The sequence below is a fragment of the Oxyura jamaicensis genome, chromosome 6 (genome assembly GCF_011077185.1).
Source record: "Oxyura jamaicensis isolate SHBP4307 breed ruddy duck chromosome 6, BPBGC_Ojam_1.0, whole genome shotgun sequence".
Taxonomy (NCBI): domain Eukaryota; kingdom Metazoa; phylum Chordata; class Aves; order Anseriformes; family Anatidae; genus Oxyura; species Oxyura jamaicensis.
In genome coordinates this window covers 16,205,260-16,224,079 of record NC_048898.1, presented here as the reverse complement: position 1 = coordinate 16,224,079, position 18,820 = coordinate 16,205,260, and the positions used below count along the sequence as shown (strand labels likewise).

Genomic DNA, 18,820 nt, shown 5'->3' with positions numbered 1-18,820 from the left:
TGTCACTTTACAACCGAGTCCCCGCAGATAGATGCTTTAGTCTCATCACCTATTTACCCACCTCCCACTGGCTTCTTCCCCACCGACTCTCCCCCTGCTAGTCATTTTGCTGTTCAAGTTACATGCAAAAAGGACTTCCAGCTTCAAAGTACATTTCATAAGGTGACTGAGAGTAAGCAAAAGTAGTATTAATGATCTCATTTCCATAGTAATAGGCTCATTGCCATTCAGGCTGCAGGAAATTTATGAAGCCATCAGCAGAAAGGAGTAAGGCAATGGTGGGGTGCAGGAAAAAAGGAATAGGGAATGGGAAGCATGAAAAGAGGGGAGGTCATAGGTGGAGCAGAAGGGGGAGGAGAAGACAGAGCAGAAAGTGGCACATTGCAGCTGGAATTAATGGAATCACCCTTCCTACAACAATGCATCCAGAAATGATGTGTGTTTTGCTTTCAGGAGCAAGTTTGACCCCCCTTTCCCCTTAATAGCATCTTGCCTTTGGGAGTTCATCCTCTCTGCCAGACCCACGACACCAGACAGGTTTATTATGCTTTGCCTGTCTCCTACAATTAAGTAATTACACATCTGCTATTGAACGATGGCAGAACTCTGTGGCGACAGTGCCTGTCTGGGATGCCATCCCTGCTGCCTTGACAACCCAAGTGAATGCCGTGGTGGCAGCACCACCCGGCCTCTTTCTGGTCCGCCTTGGCTTGGGATAAAAGGAGGTGGATAGGAGCCTGCCAGGAAAACAGAACTAAAGAATAACAACCAGTTTGGATTTTTTGGTGCTCCTGACAGCAAAAGGGAGCTGTAAACAAACTAGAGACAAAGGTCATGAAACCTGTTCTAGGAGACAGCAGGACTTCATCTCCCTCTGCTGGTCTGGTTCTTTCAAGAGGTTTCTGACTCTGGTATAGGACCTGGGGCTTTAAGTCTTATTTTAAAAGTTAAACAACACCTCCCCAAGACTCTGGACTGACCTCGTATGAGCTTACCATGAGGTACCATATTCCAGTTAACCTTGCACCCACTACACTTACTTTCAGGTTGCTCAGCATCCTGAGGACACGGTGAAGAGAGATTCTGATTCTCTTCATAAGCTGGAGATGCCCGGAGGGTCACAGCTCCTTTTCCACTGCAGACTCTAGTGGGATCCATTTCTACAGGAAATGCACATGTCCAGAGAAGACACATTGAAAGAGATATTAGATGAAAGCTATTAGAAGCCATCAGAGCTCTATGGAGTATTTTTAGCATGGCTGCCTTTGGGTGAATTGATCTAGTAATGTTTATGTTGATGAAGATTAGCTCTGGATTTAAAGCATTGAGAAATCAAAGCAGTTTTGTATTCAAGTAACTGATGAACGTAGAAATAAGTTCTGAGTCAGTGTAACAGAGCTAAGAAAGGAAGAAAAAAGCATGAGTGTTTGAACCAAATTTCATGAGTCCACTTGCTTTATTTGGTCTACTTTGCATGTAGGTATTGTATTAGCAGGCCACAATTACACTCAAGTCTTTTCTGTAGGTTCTGTAGGGTAGGGACATCCCAGTGGTATAAAGCAACAGGATTTGCATGCTAAGGCCTTAAAAATGCCTTTTGTGCTGGACTGAAAAAGTCTTATGCCTATTGGAGGACAAAGTCCTGCAACTATACCAAATATGATCTAACGGTAGGACAATGCAAGCTACCTCCTTGCCATCTCGTCCGATTTCATGGTGATATTGCATCTTTTTGACAAGATTTGGAACCCAAATCTCCAAAGTAGAAGGAGATTTAACATACTTGCTTAGATCATCCTGTGGAGCACAACACCAGGTCATGTCAGCTTCCTGGCTAAGGCCTGATTCTGCAGAGCTTCTGTGCATGCTTACCCTTGTGCATTTCAGTCCATGGTTTGTTTTTTTTTTTTCCCCCATCACCCTATTCATCAATAGACTTGAAGTTCAAGTTTGTTATCTTATTACCCTTATTTAAAAACCTTTCCGGAGAGCTGTTTCTTCTAACATATCTGTAGAAACAATAAGCCTAAGTAGACTCTTACTTACCCAAGCTACTTCCATAGCAAAACACATCACCTCCCTTTCTTATGCACTATTACTGCCCCTGCAGCTGCCAGGCTTCTCATTTTGACCTACCTAAACAGAAGTGCTTGTCCTACCATGACAACGCACAGGGAGCCTGAAGGTGTTCTGAGGATATGCTGTGTTGCACAAGTGACAACATAATGATTTTTAGCTTTACGGGGTGAGGATTAAGCTCCCTATGCACCGGGAGGAATGCAGCTGCTCTTTAGGAAGTGTTATTATAGTGACAGTTATGCCTCCAGACTGGACAGAGGGGGCAAAAGCTGCTGCTTGCTGCCCAAATAACAGCTCATGTTTACTGCAAAACTGCATCCTCTGGCTGACATCAGTAAGACAATGCCCAGTTACATCCACATAGTGCCTACAGACCATGACAACGCCTCTGCCAAGGTTGCAGAACACTGCCACAACATAGTGAAACACCAAGAGTAGAGGTGGACAAGAGCAGTGAGGGAAAAGACTGACACCAGAATCACCATGGTGAAAGCTTTTACTTGGGCTTCCAGTGCTTTAGGGCTTTCTCAAAAAGCACAGGTTCAGGTAGCGGACCCACGCTTAGAAAATGCGGAAGTATGCCAACTTCACCCTCATACCACACGCTTTAAGGTCACCCACATGGCTGTTGAAATAGAAACTGACATCTCTGACCGAGAAGCATTTAATACATCTGTGTGAATAGTTTTGCCCTTCCTAGAGGCTGCCTCAATGTTGCAAATTAAGTAAAGGCTGTACTGATAGATAATATCCTCTGATTCCCTACTTAACCCACCTTTTCTGTAATCCTACACGTGAATCTGCTACCCGAAGCTATCCTTTCTGAAAAAGTCCTAAACAACTGGATGCAGAACAGGGTTAGGAAATGCTCTTGTACAGGACAGTATTTCTGGCTGCAGTTCACATCCATGAAGCACAACACACAGCCTCAGGACTCTTTGGACTCATGTTCAAACCAGAGCACCAAGGTTTAAGCTCTGTGAATCCAGTTTCAAGAGTATTGTGACTGAGGCATAGGAGCATTGCTGGGAGCCACCATGCCTGATTCAGACAACCACAGAGTAAAGGGTTGCTGTTGTTCTACATTCTTCCCCTATACATCCTTCACATACACTGGAGATCAAGAGAAAAACACTGAGAGCTCACCACGAAATAGAAGTGTCTCCGTTATACTGGAGAAAAGAGGCCCTGGGATTGACCACGGACTGTTAGCCCAGGAAAAAATAGTAAGTGCTCTGTGCCTGACTCCTTTTGTCATTTCTGTACTCCATTTAGATGCTAAGTTTTGGGTGGCAGGACCCTTGACAATATAGAAAAATGTTGGGACTGACCCCTCTGCAGAGATTGAGGAGAGATGTTTTAGCAGGACATGGAAGACTTCCTCTGTGCTATCCAGCAAATACCAACAGCTTGCACAAAGGACTGAGGTCCACATCCAAAAACCAGCACTGAACTACAGCTGGATCCTGAAGCTCTCCCCTGTGCTCTGACTCCACTATTTTGCTTGTTTGGTTAACACTGCACACTCTCCTTGTTTGTATCAGGCTTCTTTTATCACAATTGTTTGCTGGGCTGTTTTCCAACAAATATTGCACGTACATTGTGATTTGGTGAGGTGTCAGGTATGATCTCAGCCACTGTTACTAACAGCAATACTACATTGCTACTCATTCTTCCAGAGGTAACTGGATAAACAATAGTCAAATTATCATTTATGAGTAAATTCTCAAAGGCATAGTTCTAACCTTCAGGGGCCATAAAACAACACTTTTACAAGGTCTGCCACGGTGAGAAGAAAAACATTCACTAGTCTCTTCAGCTTATCATAAAAAAAATAAGAGATGGGACTGGATTTGTCTCATCAGATCTCACCATTCCTGAACTTTGAGTTTTCAAAAATCCAGATATAGATGTAATTTGCCTGAGAACTTTCCACTAGAAGTTGTTTGAAAATAGTGACTCAACAAAATGGAAATATTAGTAAGAAGCCAATCAAGTTAATAGAAATTCTCATGGGATACTACCAAAGCACATCATTTTAATATAACAAACTACAAATGTATTACAAATCAAAGCAATAAGAGTTGGGGAAAAAAAGAGTCTGAACTAAAAAAAAACATCAGTGTGTTTTAAAAAGGGTTGAAAATAAAGTTGTCAGAATATTTCTTTTTGGGAGAGGAAGACAAACACCTAAGATGTTAAATTGCCTCATAATTTAGGTGAAAAGAAGGAAAACAAATATCCAGATCTCTCATTATAGGAGTCCACCAGATGTTAACAAACATGAGGACATTAGCCCTGTATTTAGTACAACATAGCATATGTGGCAGATCAGAAGAGACAAGCAGTATCAGCAAACCTAGCATGGCTGTCCAGATCTAGCAGAGTACAAAAATAATCTTGTACTTTTAGCAGGAAAACATGTGCTTGGGGGCGGGGGGTATAACAGAGCCTGACATCCTTATTTACAGATTCTTTACATGGATAAAGTCAGTGTGTGCATAGATGTCTGTTTACTTTCATAAAAACTAAAAGACAGGCAGGAAACATTCTTTGATTCATCAGGAGCTTGTTTCAAAATGAGGCTGTAATAACAATATCATTCATAACCAAGCATTAGTAGAAGAGCTTACTACGATCCCAGATTCAAGTAGACACAATTATGCCTGCAGAGGAGCAGCATAATTGAGAACAGTGCATTGTGCCGTCAGGAGCTAACTTTATTACCTACTGATGAAATCTACAGCTCTGGAAACAGTGAGAAGGATGAAGCTGAAAACTAGCCAAAGCATGTGGGTGAAGCAGAGAGAGAGGAAGAGACAGAGGGAGAGAGAGATGATGGATGGCCAACTAATGCGGGGAGAGGGGGGGGGGGGGACAGGGTGGGGAGAAGATACCTGTAGGCAGCACTAGGTGAGGAGAAGTTTTCACTTTCTTCACAGGAATTATTTTAACGGCAGAAATAGAGCGTGTATATAAAGGGACATCAACAGCTGCAAACACAAAAGTGTAAATGGCACATCCAAAAGGGAAGAACAGAGTTTGGGAAGCATGCCACAAAAATTTCTAATGTACTTGGAGACACAATAGCAGGAAATTTCAAATACAAAAAGCAGTCCAGAGAGCACTGATGCAACCGTTAAAAATATCTCTTCATTTGTCCCAATTCAGGACGTGTCTGCTTTATGCAGTGTACAGAACTGCTTCGTGAATCGACTAACTGCTGACTGCCACTGTGCTGCAGGGGACGAGAATCTGGAAGCATTAGTTTTTAGAAGACGAAAACTTTTAGTGTAATCATTTTGCTGAGATACACTACATGCAAAAAATAAAAATGTTAAGTCAATGTTAAAACGGCTCAGTTAAAGTGAAAAAAGAGATTGAGAGGTTCACAGTGGATAATTAAACTAGTGCATTACATGAATTCTGGACCTTAAGGCACGTGCTTTACAAGTTCAACAGAGTAGAGAAACATGAAATCATCCTGAAAACAGTCTCATGACAAAGTGCAGCATCAAACATCCAGTTCAGAAAAAAAACATCAATTTAAGAATTACAGACTTCTACTGCACTTCACCATTTTGCATACTAATTAGGCCAGGCGTAGTAACACAGGGGAAGTCATACTGCACTGTGCAAAGTGCTAGCAATTGTTGCAAAACTCTCCAAAATACCTGCTACTTCCCCTCCAAGTATTTATTGCTACTAATATAGAACTATTAGAAACAACAACAAAAAAAACACACCCTACTCATCGGTAAAGCTCAACGAGACCTGCCAAGATAAACATATCTTAAGTCACAGCTCCATGAGAGTAATGAATTGTACTATTGGTTTCTGCAGAGGCAGGATTTTCTCCTTTAAAACCAAACCTGCTAGTTTTCTGCAAGTATTGACTGGAAAATGCCAGGTGCTCCCTCCTTTCTGCCTCCTTCAGGTCTGCAAAATCAGGAGCAAGAGAACTACATTGCTAATACATCACACACCAATTCTCAGTGCTAGGCCACTCTGAGGGAGGCATGGATATCAGGATGGTGTGTACACCCCCTCTTGGGGGGATCTTTCTAGTCCCAGGCTAAACTGGAAAGCAGAGATTTCAACCTGGCAAAGGGATTTAAAGCAAGAGGATAGGAGAAGAGCTTGATAAGAGTTTTTTCTAACTCCAGGTAAAATTGTTATTTTTATTTGATGAGATGGTTTTAAATTCACTTGTTTTTAAATTCACTTGTATTAAAAAGGAACCCAAATCAAACCCTGTTCTCCAAGCTTCTCCCTGAGCGCTGCAGATCCTGTGAACACAATAGATCCCAACTGAAAACAGTCTATGGTTTAGGAAAAAACCCTAATTCTGTTCTGCTCAGTAACTGATGGAATCCAGCCATCTACAAAGTAGTCAAAATACTAACCACTATAAAAAGGCATTAAAGGAAAAGAAAGGAAATGAACCCAGCAGACAACCAACCCATACACTCATGTACTTTCACCGTGCCAAAACACACACCATCACTATATAATATTGAATGCTGTAAAGTATGCTTCAGACCCGTTGACACTAACATGATGACCAGTTTGTTCAGGTAAGTTGGGATTTAAAATCCTTGTTGCTAATGACAGATTTCTTTATTACCTAAACAGTTAGTTCCAGCTCTTTAATCCTGGGCTCAAACCTTCACCCCCCTCTGAAATGAACAGGATTCATACATAGGTACCCAAAAATCCATGCTGTCTAAACACACTGAAATATGGATTATCAGGTAGCCACAATTAACACAAGCAGTGCACAAGTTTCTTTAAAACAACACTAGAAATATACAAAGATGCAAATCTAGCCTGCCACCTTTTGTTGCTTAAGAGACAAAGAACACTTGTTCAGCTAAAAAACGCTACTGGCATGCTGCAGCACAAAGCCTTTCTTGTATCAGTCGCCAGGCAAACTAAATTTGGAAACCCTTTCTGCAGTGAATGCCCAGGGAAGTCAACCACATCACTCAGTTGACATGCAGGGGGAGCTGCAGAGGTGCGTCTGAAGCTCTTAACCCACCTTTTTCCTGTCCATTGCTGCTAAGCCCATTCACAACAGTTTTTGCAACAATTTCTTTGTGTTCTGCAAGATAAACAAACAGATTATTTCTGGGTTAAAGTATTTGCAACTGAATTTAACATATGACTATGAGGGCATGCCATGGGTCAGAGCTACTGATTCAGGAGCTAGGAAGTATTCCTAGTATCTCAGGAGACGTTGCTTGGAGACAGATCTCCCTTGGATGACGGCTGTTTCTCCTTCCTCTTCACCTACCTGTACTCAAGACTCTTTTAAATAGGTACTTCCTCTACATGTGCACATTGCACCCAGCTCAGTGGTGTTCCAGCTCTGAATAGGAACATGTACACCCTAGCACAGGAAAAGTAAATACTCTTCACTATTGCATCAGCCAGATGTGTGTAGAAACCCAAAGATAATGGCGCTGGCCCACACTCCCCAATTTTAAAGCTGCATGCTACATTATGGCACTCTGGACTGCTCTGCAATTTCCCAACATCTACTGACTCTGGGACCCAAGGGAGCAAGGAGAACAGCCACCTTCTGCTACAAATATCTGGCGTGCTGAAGCCCTGCTTCTTAAAGCTGATGGGATAACTTTTGCACCACTTCAAATATGAGATTTGAAGGAAATTTAATGTGAAATCCAGCTTAATGAGAAAACGTTTGCTGAACTCAGGGCCAATATAAAGATCACAATGTTCTCTATGGAAAAAGAGAGATTTGAGTCTGCAGGGTCCTCAGCTGACATGAATAAAACTGGCTTTTGTGAATTCAGAGAAACACAGAAGACAATGCTGGAAAGAACCTGCAAAAGTCATCTAAAGCTCTATTCCTGACCCATGGCAGAAACAAATCTACCTCTGTCATTGCTGACAAACGTTTGCCTAACCAGTTCTTACAAACTTATGGTATTACCCTAGAGCAGTCTACTCCAGTGCTTTACAACCTGTAATTCTGGAAGTCTTAGCAACTTTTAAAACAAATTCCCAGCTCATGTTTTTCAGACTTCTGATTAGTTTTCGAGAAGTCCTCTAGACTGTCTCCAAATGGTTCATGTTTTTATCAAAATGTGGTGCTAAACATTGCATGTGATGCCCCAGCTGAGACATGATAAAGTGCTAAATCAGTAAAGAATATTATTCCATGGGTTCTATATATGGCATTTCAGTATGGTGTCTGCTTCAATTTTTCACTGTGGCTTGCCTGTTACCTAGACAAGCCCAGCAGTTTTACTCTTGCCAACTAGCCCTATTTCCTCTTCCCTCATTTTTGTTTGAGCAGCTAATTTTTCTTGTCCAGATGTCAAATTCTGCATTTACCACTACTAAAACATATCCACTTCTTATATTTTTTCAAGTAGTCATAATAATTTTGAATTCTAATCTTGTATTACAAAGTAAAAGAAGCTGAAGGGACCTACCTCGTCTCAAGATGTTTCGAGTTACTTGAGCTTTATAAGCCGAATTGGCACAGCAAAGGTCAAGCCAAGACACTCTTTACTAAGAAGCCACCCCATTCCTTCTCCAAGAGTTAGGTTCCCTGAGATTTTCCTCGGAGGGCTGCAGCACCTCTCCTATGAGGAAAGGCTGAGAGAGCTGGGGTTGTTTAGCATGGCAAAGAAAAAGCTCCAGGGAGACCTTATAGTAGCCTTGCAGTACCTAAAGAGGGTTTACAATAAAGCTGGAGAGGGACTCTATCAGGGAGTGTAGTGATAGGACATGGGGTACCAGCTTTAAACTTAAAAGAGAGGAGATTTAGATTAGATGTTAGTAGAACATCCTTTATGGGTGGTAAGGCACTATAACAGGTTGCCCAGAGATGCTGTGGATGCCCCATCCCTGGCAGTGTTTGAGGCCAGGTTGGATAGGGCCCTGGACAACCTGACCTAGTGGGTGGCATCCCTGCCTGAGGCAAAGTGGTGGAACTAGATGGTCTTTAAGGCCCCTTCCAACCCAAACTGTTCTGTGATGCCAGGACTTCGCCTGCCAAGATGCAGAAGAAGAATATGAGAATAGCAATAAAGAGGTAGGCTAATGATTGCAAATAGAAAACAGACTTACCAGAGCTCATTGTGGCAGAGGGACTTGCCCTTTTCACTTCTGGATTTTGTTTCTCTCTGGTTAAAGTGAAAGACAGAATGGTTAATTTCTTTTGTGTCTGCCCAGGCAGCAGTAGATATGATGCTGAACAATCATTACAAAAGACAAGGTAAAAAGTGTAGTTTCATCAAGAAATTTAGTTCAAAACACAAATGAATTTATGTCAGTCAGCAGTTACAATTTTTATTCATAATCATCAGAAATTGAAGAGTGTTTCCACCCAATTACAGGCACTACTTTCAAACCTTAAAGTGAATCCTCAACACTGAATCATGAGATACTGATTAAAGCATAAGAGTCTATATATGGCAAATTACAAGTCTGGTTAGCTTCTAACATATGAAAAGTGCATCACTTTTGCGGAGAAAAAATCGTAGTGAGACAATCTTTAAAGCTAAAACCCTCAGTTTAGGCCACTGCCAGATTTCAAGGCAATCTGCTGCTCATATCAAAGTCAGCCTCTCCTCTGGAAGATGTTACAGTGAAGAGACATTTGTAGAAATGCATATTAACTTCTGCGCTAGCCATTTCCAGTCCTGCAGTGCTACTGGTATCTTCAGGAACAGACTCCAATAGGTGAAACTTAAAATTTGAAGCTTTAATCCTCCTGGAACCAAAAGCAATGGAATCACCAACCCAAGAGGAAAAACTATCAGCCTGGGACTGGAAGAGAAAAGTCAATTTTCAGTCATGAGAAACTACAGGGGGCAACTGTGGAGCCTATTCTTACCCAGCACCCACTCCAGGCAGGATTTGATGTCTGCAGCCTAACAGCTTTCACAGCATCACACTGTAGATGTTGGTCTCAACAGTGAAGGAACAGCATGTCTACAGAACAGGTCTATGTTTGCCAGGATGTCTTAACTCTCTAAAGGTCCTAGATTGAATTAAAAATCCTTTCATTTTGACTTTCTATCCCCACTCCCACACACACACACAAAAAAGCACTGAAGAGAGCAGAAGTGACTCCAGGTAATTAAATGCCTCCCAGGGCATGAATAGGAGTAGGTATCACAAGCTGTGCAATCATGCATAACCAAAGACCCTAATCTGTGAAACATGGGAGAAAGGGGATACAACACCTTCCCCAACTTCTCTCCTTCCAAGTTGCTAGGAGAAACAAGAAACTCAAGAAGAGAATTGGAGATATTTGTTTTCTTGTTACTATAACTGGAGTCAGCAATACAGCACTGTAAGAGGTGGAAATTGTCTTCAGGGAAGTAAGTTTGCTCTCTTGCCTGAAATCTCCCCATTCTTATCCAGTATTCGTTTTGTACCGGCCAGAGTATAATGAGCACATTCAACAGATACTCAAAAAGGAAAGTAAAGAAAATTAAACAAATAGATATAGTAACAGATTAGTCCATAAACCTAGCCAATACCTGGGCTCCAAGCATGTCACTCAAGGAAGAGCTACCAACACTTAATTATTTTATTAATTAAAATGCCCACATAAGATATACATTGTGGGCCAGAGAATGCTCAGCAAGACACAGCCCAGCTCCAAACTGATCCCACCAGAACACAGTGTGGGTTCAGGGGGTGCAGTCTCAAACCACCTGAGCAGAAGCATAAAGACCTGCTGTCCTACTTTGCCTGCCAATACAGGTTTCTACTGACCATATTCTGGGTACAGCAGGCACAGCTCAGCCAACTGGTCAATGGAAGTGATTGTCCTGGTGCAATCTCACCCGGAACGCTGTGTGCGGTTTTGGGCACTGCAGTATAAAGTTATAAATCAGTGTCAAAAGAAGGACTGCAAGGATGGTGAAGGATCTAGAGAGCAAGATGTATAAGAAGTGGTTGAAGTCACTTTGCTTGTTCAGCCTAGAGCAGAGGAGACTGAAGGAGACTGAAGGAGACTGATGGGAGGCCAGGAAAACCCCACACCTAAAAACCTCAATTATTTTGCTTTAAAAAAAAAATATATATTTTTCACAAAAAGTGATCTGAGATTAAAAATAAAGTTGCAATTAAAGAAATAAGCTTTCTAAAATTAAATGAAGATGTACAAACTCATGAGTACTACATGTAGAAAAATGACAGATGTAGAAAAATGACTTTTCTACATATCCCCATACTTACTAGTGATTTAATTGAATTCTGAAAACAACAAGCATTCAACGTTCATTAACTGTGAAACCAATCGGCATTACTCGAGCACTCCAGTGAATGCACACTTAACACAGGTTCCCATACAAAGAATAGATTCAGAGGGCTGGGGGTTAGTATAAGCAATCCAGAGAGCTTCAACTCCTGTAACTCCAGAGGTTCCGTTTTAAAGTTCATTTAGGTCATTTGCAGTTCTTTGTGTAGATTCACTGCACACAGGTAGAAATAACTGCTGTTTGGATTGAGGAAATTATGGTGCTTGTTTGAAGTTGAGAACATGCTTCAGTGTCTTTTTGCATCAGAGCTATGGAGTTATTCCTAGCTGTCTCCCATATGCTTAACCTAAACCACACACTGAAGTCCTGTTAGATTCACATTGTATTTTATGGAGTAGCCTAAGGCTGCTCTTGGGACCAGACACATGGTTCAGACAGAGCACATCTGGCTCCACAGCCCCCACATAGCAAAGTGCTGTCCTTTAGCACTTGGGGATGTACACACAAGGTCAGTGTGCTGTGAGTATTTGGGTGGCGTGTCCTTGGGCAAAGCATCTCTGCCAGATTAGCCAGACAGCCTGCCCATGGGCTGAAAAGGGATGGGTCTGGAAGCATTTGCTGTTCCCAATTGCTCTAGAGAACTTCCTGTAGACACAGCCAAGCCAGTCCCATAGACATGGGCAGTATGCTCAACCATGCTTTGTAACTGAGCCATTCAAAAGGAACCAGAAAGAGATCCCTTATGTCAGTCTTCGAAACTGAAAACTGGTACTGCCAGATCATGCAAAACAAAAACCAAACCACACACACAAAATCACCCAAGTATCTCCTTCCAGCTCCCTGATGTAACCAGCAGTCCCGTCTCCTTGCCAGACTTTCATGCCTTTCCTGAAATATGACAGATGTAGCAACAATGGTTTCAAAGCTGCAAACATTCAAAACACAATGAAAGGTAATGAATTCCTAAGGGCATACGCCAGCAACTGTAGTTCTGAAGCTGCCAATGTCTGTACTTAATGTCCACCAGCTCCTTGCCAGTTCCCCCATACATCTAGGCAGATGTTCAACAGCTTCTTCCTCCCTTTCACCTCAGCACATTTCTCTGAAGGCTGCAGCTCCTTCCCTACTTGGTGTGGAAACACAGCACAGCAGATTTAGAGCCCTATTTAGGAGGAATGCAGATAAGTGGTGACTACTGCTGTGCAACATGTCTCTGGATTATCTCACATCTCTAAACATTCAAGTACTCCCCCTACAATGGCCAGAAGTAACAAACAGCTCATTAATAGTCCCAAGTAAGGACACACGCTCTTAAGTCACTGGTATCTCAGCTAAGAGTCACAGGCGGTGGTTATTTTTGGTGGTCTAACGTACATGTGGGGAAGAGTAATTTCCTTTGGTTTCTTCTCTTGTTGTTACTGATAGCTTTGATGACTTGCTTAGGATTTAAAAACAATTGCTAACCACAAGCATTCAAGATTTATCAGACAGGCCTCTTAAATCCCTAAGATTCAGACTCCTATGTTAGCTTCTCAGTTTTGAGTTTTTATGTTTGCAAAAGTTTCTCTCCATGTACAAGAGCTTTAAGAGTTTAGTGGCTGCATTTAAATGGAAAAAAAAAAGTCTTCTGTATAAATAGTCTATGAGATAAGGCTTTTAGAAAAATGAGAGACTTTCAGACTTAAGGGAAGATCAGCAATCACAAAAACTGGTCAGATTTTGTACTTCACTGATGGCACTCAGTCTTTTAGTCCCTGGCTCAGACCCTTTCTCACATTGTCACCAGTGTTTCTGATCCAGATCCTCTGCTCAACCAGCTGTGCTGGCAACATGGGTTCCCAAAGCCAGAAAGAAGGCAAAGGGCTGCACTGTAGCCAGTGTTTCCTATCAGGAGGTTCTGTTTAAAGGAAGCCTCTGGAAAGTACATCTCTGCTGTACCTCTCACACTCTGTTATGTGAGATGTGGCAACAGAAAATAACTAGAATATAATAGGCAGCTGCAGGTTAACCCATGCAATTAGCTCTAAGCATCATTATTCTCTTATCCTGAAATAAGAGAGAAACATGTTGCCTGTCATTTTTATTTTAAGAGTTAAAGAACATTCTGTCATTCCTTCAGAAGACATTATGCTCCTAAGAATAAATATCATGAAAGGACTATGAATAAGCAGTACACAGAAGAGTCATACCGATTCTGAACAACACAGCCGCCCCACACTCCTCAGCAAGTGTTAAAACAGCAAAGAGGGAGCAGCAAAGGCTCAGCTACATGAAACAAATGACAGCACTGAACTGGAATAGCGTGTTCTTATAAATAATTGAACTTACAGCTGTTGGAATAAACAAACATAGCACATTTCATATGCAGTATCGCTGTGTTTTTTTTTTAATATGGTGCATGCTCGTTTTCTTCCTAATGGGTATATCTGGGGCATGTGCCAAGTTTTGTGCAATTTCGCAGTAACATGTCACTGCATAGATAAGAAAAGTCAAATAGGAAACGTAAACCACAAGATGTGGCTTTAAGAACTCAGATGCTTTTGAATCAAGTCATCTTCCAGTCACCAACTTCAGAGTAAACAACATTTACCAACAACCTGAGTTGAACTGAGTTCAAGGTCACCACTTTAGAATACAGGGCAGAAAAGGATCTCCAGGGTCATCAAAGCCTACTCCCATGCTATTGCAGGCAACTGTGTCATACAATCCTGGGCAGGAACATTTCAGGTTCCAGCTTGAAACTGGTAACATGGCCTGCCTCCACAACTCCGTCTTTCTTATAGCCGGAACAAAGTTTCTGACTTGCAGCCTAAATTTAGTTTACAAACAGCTAGCACTTAACTGCTTTGCATGAACATCATTTTTCTGTTTAAGTAGCACATGTGCTCCCCCCTCCATGCATTTTCAGAAAAAAATTGCACCTCAGAGTGTTCATTTCACAAACCCATAAACAAATGTTTCCAAAGCAACTGGTCTGCATGTTGTCATCCAGCTCATTAAAATCTAGTAAACAGCAGTAGGTCTTAAAGGTTGGCAGTCCAAACCCTAAACTCTGCTTAATATCACAGAATTAGAGCAAAGTGTATGACTGGCATGCCCAAGAGCTGAAAAAGCAAGGTTTAAAAAGAAGATCAGCTTCTTTGGTCCACTCTAATTCTGGCCTGCCTACTAGACACAGCTCTATGATCAGTGCTAGTTCAGACAGTGATCTGATGTCCATAGGGACCTCCCCTGTAAAGGAACAGACTGGAAATATTTCATCAGCTACTGAACCCTCATTAAGTGATGATGACTTATACCTGCAGGGTTTCGGGGCTCAAAGGTGGCTCCTGCTTGAGCGAGCCATCGGCTTTCTGCTCAGCCACAGATCCATGGCTTGTAAAACAGCAGTCCAGAGGGTTGTTTGGCACAGAGGAGACAAACGAGTAACTTGACATGCAGGGGGTCACTGATTCCCTCTGAATAAGTTAACTGCTCTTATCAGTATCTTTCCAGTCAAAAAGATTTCTTCTTACGACAATAGATTTTTAAATGCACTGTAACTGGGCTTTGGCTTCCTCCCGAGTCTGCCATAACCACCCTTTATTTTTTGTATTTGGCGGCTGAGATCACGGGGACATTAGCTACGGCCTGGGTATCATCTGTGTCTACTAAAGAAACAAATGCTTTTGTGCCACACCTATAAGCAGCTCGTAGTACATTGCAAAAAATCCATACAGGAAAAAAAAAAAAATCAAGAATATTTTAAAGTCTCGTACTTATTTTAGCAGGAGATCCAAGGCACAGCATCTGAGAACGTTAGAAATGGGCTTTTCTGCTCAGATTTATCTGTGATAAGTATGCTAACACCTCGTGCACAGCCTATGCATGGGAACTCACTGGGCACAGCTCTCAGATTGCCAGCTCCAGAGGGAAAGCAGCAAATGATTTAACAGCCTGCCACAACCCAGGACAGTTCAGGACACTTAACTGAGACGCAGGAATTCAAGCAGGGCACACATAACTACTGAAACCACAGTTTACAGTTAATAAGGGGAAATTAATTCAACGGCAGATTTACCTTTCTGCAAAAGGGAAATCTTTTGGGCAATCTGCAGTGACCACACCTAGCCACGAGGATGCTGGTTTTACACTTCAGCTGGAAGAAACAGAAGATTCATTGAATTCCATCTGGTTTGAGACTGTTTGTACACTCTGTGCAGCTGGGGTGTTATGTGTGCTGCACTCAGCTCAGTGCACACCTCTGATATGGGGCCACTTGTGCCTCTGCTGAACAATTGCTGTAAATAAACAAACCCAAGTTCCAGAAGCCCTAATTATGTATAACAATGGATCCATTCAGCCAACCACAGGATTGAGGGGCACACATACACTACATCACATTTAATACAGTGAGTGGCATTCTGTAAATACAATTAATTAGATCATCTAAACAACATCCAGCAGCTTCTCTTGCATGATTTTGTATAGTGAAGACTACAATGGCTGTTTTCACTGCTGTCATACGCTCCCAAACAGTGAAGTAGTAAATAAGTGGAAGTTGCATTAAATAGAAACATCAGTTAGAGACTGACTAGTGTCACAAAGTTCAGATCCACATTAGCCTATTTTTTTTATGAAATGTTTGTAGAGAAAAGATTCTTGTGTGCCTCAGCCAGATAATGCAGATACCTTAATGCTACAGATCACCCTATACAAACCCAGACGCATTCTGAGATTCCCATTTGTATAAGACAGAGGAGTTGCACTGGTATTGAATGCTCACACTGGCAATCATATCAAACAATTTTTACTCCCAACCTCTGCTAGCACTAGCTGCTTTCAAGCTCTGCACAAACACACTAAGCAACACCTTGCAAGTCATATAGCTGATACTCCTATTTCACACAGAGAAGATTCAAGCCTCTATTCTATGCAACATCTGAAATTAACTGAGCCAGCACAGTGTAAACAAGGTGTGTGTGTGTGTCAGTTGTATGGGTGTTTTACGATGTCTTCAGAATAAGCAAAACCAGTTTGAAAGTTGCTTTCATATACACACAACTGCAATGACCTCCTAGAGACCACAAAAAAAGCTAAGTTTAGGCTACACATAAGGGGACTCAGGCATACCCTACCTCCACTTGCAGCGATAGCCTTGTCAGAAGTGCGTTGGATGTTAGACAAGGTCATTCTCCTTAGCTTTTGCCATGCTGGAGACATTGCTACTCAGAAAAAGTTTCTCCAGAACCAGTTCATCTAACTGACTATCAGGCACAAAAAGGTCCCAGCAAAACCCAGAAGGCTGGTCACTGTCACGCATCCCAGACCAGGCAACAAAGCTGTGCCCGTCAGGGAGTCCAGGCTGAAGTCCTGGCTGGCTAACCTCACTGGACTGCACTGCCTCTGAAGTCACTTAACATGCTGGAATGGGGAACATAGTAATTCCTCCTCTCCTTGGTACTGAAAATGCTGGGAGAAAACCAGACTGCTAGGTTAAGTAATGATCTGACACTTGAAGCATCTCCAGAAATAGCAGGATGTTACATTCAAGAAACCAAACCTCGTCCTTGCTTCCCTGACTCTTCCAGCCTCAGGTGACCAAGTTCCCTATTGCTGAGAATTCCACATCCATTCTCACTTTCATTTTAGCAGCCGCCTTGGAATCTTCTCTCAGGAACTGATTTTAACCACTCCTTCCCATAAAATTAATACGGAGAAAGATGCAATAATTTGGGTATGGAGGTGAGGACCTGCCCGTTCCTCCAAACCAGAGCACAAGCCCACGTAATGACCATTTTAGATATCCTCCCCCCCCCCCTTTTCAAGCAGCAACTGGAAATACCTACACAGACAAGAGAAGCAATTTCAAAATCAGTTAGTAGTGCTCCAACAGACCTACCCACTCACTGCATGTCAGCAGATGCCAGTGCCATGTCAAGTCCTGGAAGTTCAACAGCAGCTGCAGGAGGGCCAACTTCGACTAACTGGGAATAAACATAGTGTCCTTACCTTGAGTCAGACTTTTCAGTTAATGGTGCCATTTTCTCAGTCCCTTGATTTCACCCCATACGAGGCACTAAGGAGTTAAGGAAGCCTTTCACTGTGCTGCCCGGTCACTTGGCTGCAGAATTACAACAAGAAATTTGTGGAGGCCTCTCCCCCCCTCTCTGGCACCCTTAAATACTTTGCTCCTCCTCCCCCCGTGCTTTAATTAGCCAGCTGGTTCTTAGTCACACCATCCTGTCACTAGGCTTGCTCACCAGCAGCCTCCCCCACCCAGCCTGCCTGTCACTCGCATGCCACCGTCATGCAAGACGGTGACTGCGCACGGCTCCGCAGCTGAGGGAAGGAGAGAAAGCTGGGAGATGACACTCCACGGTAGCAGGGGGATGGGAAGTGACAGGCAGACCCTGAAGAAATACTTGACTAAAACACAGGGGAAGTACTTGAAAAAGCACTTTAATAACCGGGGAGCATCTGCTTGTCAAGGGAGGAGTGTTTTCATTAGCACTAGACATAGCAGATCTTATTTCAATGGGTAGGAGCTGAAGGGTCAGCTAAAGCTTCTGCACTTGGCAGCCCAGATTTGTCACATAAATACCTTACATGACACAAACTAACCACTTGAATGGCTACTAGATACTGTCTGATGCCCACCCCACAGGGCATTAAGCGACCTTTTAAGACACAAGCTGCACTAGGATGTCCAAGAGTGGAACATCCCCACTGCAGCGCAGCCTGGCTCCCCCTTAGCCCGAGGCACACGCTGCAGGGGAAGCAGTGCCAGCTCTCAGGAGAGCAAGGGGCTAGTCTACCTCTTGGTAAGAATGCTGTGGGAGCAGCACAGCATCACCTCTCCTTCCACAGTGAACATCTACAGAACAAGCAACTGAGAGCAGGACTCCCTGAAACCAGAACTTAGAGTTTGGTTCATGCAAGGCCAATTGGTAGTTTAATAGGGGAAGCAACTTGAAGGAGACCCCCAGATCTCTCAGTACTGTCTTTGTCACCAGATCACAGCACACAGAGCTTCAAGCACCGCAGGCTTTTGTGACTAACACTCCAGAGTCTCTTTGCCTGCAGCCTGTCTCCAGATTTTGATGCCTCAAACATGCGCGTACAGGCACTGATCTGTTGCCAAACTTAGGAATTGAAAAAAACGTACTGAAAATCACTGCAGGGCAAGCAGCTCAATGCTCAAGACCTAGAAAGCAACACTGATGGCAAGAGTTGCTGATAGCAGAAGGACACAGAGCCAATGCTACTACATGGGTCAACACTTACTGTACCTTTAGACTCTTAGTAAAGTGTTAGTGAAGGACACAGAACAAAGGTCTCCAAATACCCATGCACGTAAACCCCTACCAACGCATTGTGAAATGCTGACTGAGATTCTGATATTCAACACAAGATGTTCTTTTTTCCCCCTCCCCAGTATATCTTCTGGTATCACAATACCTATCCCCCACCAAATGAAGCATTTGTTAGCCAATATAGGCACAGCTCTG

General features: G+C 42.7%; 1 protein-coding gene across 50 annotated transcripts in view; it reads right to left on the bottom strand.

Annotated features, from left to right (window-relative positions):
- The window catches only part of SORBS1 (sorbin and SH3 domain containing 1), a 163,853-nt gene that overhangs the window by 57,300 nt on the left and 87,733 nt on the right, over positions 1 to 18,820 (bottom strand). For 18 of the 50 annotated variants that reach the window (XM_035330518.1, XM_035330533.1, XM_035330539.1 and 15 more), the window contains exons 1-5: positions 17,322 to 17,476; positions 9,184 to 9,239; positions 7,121 to 7,183; positions 4,977 to 5,072; positions 1,041 to 1,160 (exon numbers count right to left, since the gene is read on the bottom strand). In XM_035330518.1, the coding sequence (XP_035186409.1) occupies positions 1,041 to 1,160; positions 4,977 to 5,072; positions 7,121 to 7,183; positions 9,184 to 9,239; positions 17,322 to 17,353 (367 nt within the window). In that variant the 5' untranslated portion in view covers positions 17,354 to 17,476. Of the gene's footprint in view, positions 1 to 1,040; positions 1,161 to 4,976; positions 5,073 to 7,120; positions 7,184 to 9,183; positions 9,240 to 17,321; positions 17,478 to 18,820 lie in introns of those variants that run through there. The other 32 variants (XM_035330495.1, XM_035330512.1, XM_035330500.1 and 29 more) reach the window with 6 other exon arrangements.